The sequence below is a fragment of the Ipomoea triloba genome, chromosome 5 (genome assembly GCF_003576645.1).
Source record: "Ipomoea triloba cultivar NCNSP0323 chromosome 5, ASM357664v1".
NCBI classification, from domain to species: Eukaryota; Viridiplantae; Streptophyta; class Magnoliopsida; order Solanales; family Convolvulaceae; genus Ipomoea; species Ipomoea triloba.
Window position 1 is genome coordinate 20309291 of NC_044920.1, and position 5013 is coordinate 20314303.

At 37.2% G+C, this 5013-nt stretch overlaps 1 protein-coding gene across 1 annotated transcript in view; it reads left to right on the forward strand.

Moving 5' to 3' along the window:
* Positions 1–1372: 1372 nt before the first annotated feature.
* The window catches only part of LOC116019021 (low affinity sulfate transporter 3-like), a 5682-nt gene continuing 2041 nt past the window's right edge, over positions 1373–5013 (forward strand). Inside the window, exons 1-9 of the mRNA XM_031259087.1 lie at positions 1373–1775; positions 1856–1904; positions 2005–2212; positions 2285–2459; positions 2546–2611; positions 2697–2927; positions 3022–3148; positions 3221–3507; positions 4105–4298. Of these exons, the coding sequence (XP_031114947.1) occupies positions 1452–1775; positions 1856–1904; positions 2005–2212; positions 2285–2459; positions 2546–2611; positions 2697–2927; positions 3022–3148; positions 3221–3507; positions 4105–4298 (1661 nt within the window). The 5' untranslated portion in view covers positions 1373–1451. The remainder of the gene's footprint in view (positions 1776–1855; positions 1905–2004; positions 2213–2284; positions 2460–2545; positions 2612–2696; positions 2928–3021; positions 3149–3220; positions 3508–4104; positions 4299–5013) is intronic.

The window sequence follows — 5013 nt, forward strand, 5'->3', positions numbered from 1 at the left end:
ATATATATATATATATATAGGCTGAGGAAACGATACTATTAACTACACCATTATTCCAGACACGCGTTTTGGATTTGGGTCCACCTTGGAGGTCCATTACATAATTTCCCCAACTAGTAAGTCCATGAAATGCTAGGGAGTAGGGCCCGTTTGGAAAGCAGGAAATTAAAATGACTTCTGGAAAATGAGTCATTTTCCGGAAAACAGTTTCATTTCCAGTGTTTGGATGTATTATGGAAAACTGTCTTTGTGTGTTTGGTTCATTTTCTGGAAAATGGATAGAATTGTATAATTAAACATTGTAATTGTTTTATTTAAAATATAAAAAATTATAATAGTTATTAAAATAATGGTATTTAATAAAAAATAGAATTTATAAAAAAAAAATAAAAAATGTTACAAAGGTTTCCGGCGGTTTCCCCACCTCCTTAGTCCATGGTCATGGGTGATATGGCTTGGTTTTGGTCGAAAACATGCGAAACAGCTAGTCAGCTATTCTGGCGATTCCATAAAATGATTTACGGAAAAAAAATTCCGTAAGTCATTTTCCGGAAAAATGAATTGATTTTCTTGGTCAACAGAAAACATTTTTCGTTGACCACATTTTCCGGACGTTGCCAAACAGAGAAAACTCAGAAAACATTTTCCGGAAGTCATTTTACGAGTTACCAAACACATCCCTTATTATATGTATCAATTTCTATGGTGGACTTAGTTGTTGCAAACAACAACAACAATTTGCTGTTGTTTGCAACAAAAATTTTTGTACTGGACATTAATTAATTTTAGTTGTTGTTGGTCATAATTTTTTTGTTATGATTTTTTTATTAATATGTATGAAAATAAAGAGATAAACAATCAAAAGTATATGAGTATTTATGAAAGTTTTGAAAAGTACCCTAAAATTTGATAGGATTTGATAGAAAAGTTTATCTGGTTAAGATAGATAAAGAAAAAGTCTGTAGAGAATGCTGCAAAGTTTGGAGTTGGAGGATTGTATTCATCTATTTATATTAGTAAAGAAAATTTTTACAAAAATCTTATTCTGATAGAGTAAGTTAATAAGTTTTTGAATACCTGTATCGTTTTAAAGACTATAAAAGTCTGAATCGAATACTAGTATACTTTTAAAGAGTTTTAAAAAATTTGAATTGAATACCAGTAGACTTTTAAAAGGGTCTTTAAAAGTCAAAATCGAATACCACCAAACTTTAAAAGTTTTTAAAAATCTTGAATACACCATTAATATTACATTTTGATTTTAATCTCACCCGTCCACAAATAATACACCTATATTAAAAATGATCATTTATTCATTGTCCACCCTATAATTTGCCAATCATAGCTTCACCCAGCTATACATAGGGAGTACTGTTTTAGGAAGCCCATCACAATAAATTAGAAGAAAGATTATTGAGACCAGTGATCTCCAGTGCTCATCCATAACAGCAATGGGTTCAGTGCCTAATAATGAGAGCTTCAGCGTTGAGCTCCGGCAGCTAGGAGCTGAAAGCGATAATAATGTCAGTAAAGTTGAGAGGGCTAATTGGCTTCTGGACTCTCCTGACCCACCAAGCCCATGGCAACAACTCTGTTGCTCTCTGAGAGCCAAAAGTCCCTCAGCTTCTTCCAAGAACAGAAATTCATATGGATTTGCTGTTTCTTTCCTGCAAGGCCTTTTTCCCATCTTGAAATGGGGGAGAACTTACAGAGCAGCTATGTTCAAGAAAGATTTGATGGCAGGCCTAACTCTTGCCAGTCTTTGCATTCCACAGGTCTCCAAACATTTTCAGAGAATTGTATTTTCTTTTTTCTGGTAATTAAGCTGTAAAAGTTTCCCTTTTTTTGCTTGCAGAGTATTGGATATGCTAATCTAGCAAGATTGGATCCTCAGTATGGCTTATGTGAGTTCAATTCCCATTCTCTTCAAACTGTTAGTTAGTTGATTTGAGGAAAATGGTTATGATGATGATGATGCAATTTGGGTGTTTTTTTTTTTTATAGACACGAGTGTTGTTCCGCCTTTGATATATGCTGTGATGGGGAGTTCGCGAGAGCTAGCAGTCGGTCCGGTTGCAGTTGTCTCGATGCTGGTCTCAGCAATGGTTTCAAAAATCGTGGATCCTGCGAAGGATCATATTGGTTACAGAAACATTGTTTTCACTGTCACCTTCTTCGCGGGTACTTTCCAGGCAGTGTTTGGACTGTTCAGGTATTCGTTTTATTTATTTCGTTATTTTTGCTCCGTTTGGATCTGTTGCCTGATCACCCATATGGTCTGCAGGTTGGGGTTTCTTGTGGATTTTCTCTCGCACGCTGCCATAGTTGGATTCATGGCGGGTGCAGCTATTGTTATCGGCCTCCAGCAGCTAAAAGGGCTGCTGGGAATTGAGCATTTCACCACAAAGACAGATGTTGTCTCTGTTCTAACTTCAGTTTTCAGTTCATTTCATGGACCAGTAAGCAATTTTAGTACCCAAAGTGTAACCTTTTTTTCAGTTTTAATTCTTTTGGCTCACCTGATGTTTATGTGGTTTTGTTTTAGTGGCATCCTTTCAATTTTCTGCTTGGCTGTTCATTCCTGATCTTCATCCTAACCACGAGATTCGTTGTAAGGACAAAGATTTTCGCCTTAGCTTTTCGGTTTTTATCTATTCACTTAGGCTATCAGTATGGCCTAATTAAGGTTTCTGCAGGGGAGAAGGTACAAGAAACTATTCTGGCTGCCAGCTCTTTCTCCTCTTTTATCAGTAATCCTATCCACTCTCATAGTTTACCTAACGAAAGCGGATAAACATGGCGTTAACATCGTGAAGCAATTCAAAGGAGGCCTAAATCCGAGCTCGGTTCATAGTTTACAGTTCAGCAGTCCACATGTTGGAGAAGCAGCAAAAGTGGGATTAATCTGTGCCATCATCGCGCTAACCGTGAGCCTCTATCCTCTTTTGTGTTCACTACCCACTGTATTTTTCGTGCGAAAAATGGAAATGTTTGTACTGAGAAACCAATGTGGATGTTCAGGAGGCGATTTCTGTAGGCCGGTCTTTTGCTTCAATCAAAGGCTACCACCTTGATGGGAACAAGGAAATGCTTTCGATTGGATTCATGAACATTTTTGGATCTTTAACATCCTGCTATGCAGCCACAGGTAAACTATGGGGATAGCTTATTCTATGGGGATAGCTTATTCCAAGTCTGACCATTTTGGAAACCATTGCAGGTTCATTTTCAAGAACAGCTGTGAATGTTAGTGCAGGGTGTGAAACAGTGGTATCAAACATAGTCATGGCTGTGACAGTGCTGATATCCCTGGAATTGCTAACCAAACTTCTGTACTATACTCCCATGGCTATCCTTGCCTCGATTATCTTATCCGCGCTTCCTGGATTGATTGATCTTCAAGGGGCTTACCATATTTGGAAGGTGGACAAGGCAGATTTCCTAGTCTGCATTGGCGCATTCCTTGGAGTCCTGTTTGGCTCTGTCGAAATAGGCCTTCTAGTCGCGGTAATTAATCCGCAATCTTCCCTTTCTTTCAACTTAATTTGTTAGGATCAAGCACACTTTTACCGGTCCTTATACTGTGTACCATGGTCATGGTTGTTGAACGGATAGTGCAGTTGTGTTAAAAGGGTACTGCAGCTGCGCAGAACAGATGCCGTTTCATCCGTCTGTAAGTGTAGTTGTGTTGAACTGATACTGCAGTTGTGTTGAACGGATACTGCAGTTGTGTTGAATGGATGACTGACCTCTGTTCTGCGCCACTGCAGTTTCCTTTCAACACTACTGCAGTATCAGTTCAACACAACTGCAGTATCAGCCATGACCATGGTCCACAGTATAATTTGCGCATGTTTACCACTACGCCAAAAGTAGTACCTAACTCTGATACCACTTATTAACTACGTCAAAAGCTATAACTCACAGCGAATGCGTAACTTTATTTCTTTATATACTGTCACCATATTTTCGAGAGACAGAGTGCTAGACTTGACCCTTCACTGGTCTCCACCCAACAATCCCCCTAGCCACCAATTGTTGTAACAGTTAATAATAGTCTAACAAAATTTTCAGTTTTCTGATCAATGTGGCATGGTTATGCAGGTTGCTACTTCATTTGCCAAAATAATACTGGATTCCATTAGGCCTAGTATAGATGGAATTGGAAAGCTTCCAGGGACAGACGTCTTCTGTGAAATAACTAAATACCCTGCTGCAACTACCATTCCTGGCATCTTGATCATCAGAATCAACAATGGTTCTCTTTGTTTTGCAAATTCTCAATTCATTAGAGAAAGGTAATCAAAATCTTGTGCTTATTAAAAATGGGCGTTTTTAAAATGATCCGCTAACTCTTGTAAGAGTGCACAACATTAAAAATTGTTAAGCTAGGGCTTCTTCAAGGAGTCAAACTCGACAAACATAATCTATATTGAATCTAGATTAGCGTCATGCTAAGCACACTGCATGTTAACATGAGTGTTTATAAAATGATCCATTGATGAACCTAAAATTAAAATTAAAGTTCAAATGTTAAATTTTGTTTTGTTTTTGTTTTTGTTTTTTAGTATGTAGTCACTTCCCCAGAGGAAGTTTACATTAATTTGTTACTAACAAATTTTTGCATCCATTTTTATAGAGAAGAAAGTAGTAAACTAGCCTACACGGGTTTAGCTCACTAGTTCAGTAGGTAGTATTTAGAGGAACAGACCAAGGTTCGAAAACTCGATAGTGACAATGTGGGGATTTTGTCTAAAGTGAGTGGGCAGATCCATTGTGCGCACTGGGTCTTGTCTGCTGAGTTATCATAATTTACAACCTTGCAAATGTTCTGACGATTTAGGGTTGGGGATTCAAACTTTTTAGGATATAAAGTAGTAAACTAGTAGTAATTGAGGAACATACATAATAGTCAAGTAATAGATTTATGGTATTCAATTTTAATGTAAATATTATTTCTCATATAAAAAATGGAAGTTCAAGGTGAAAAACAAAAAAAAAAAAAAAAAAAAA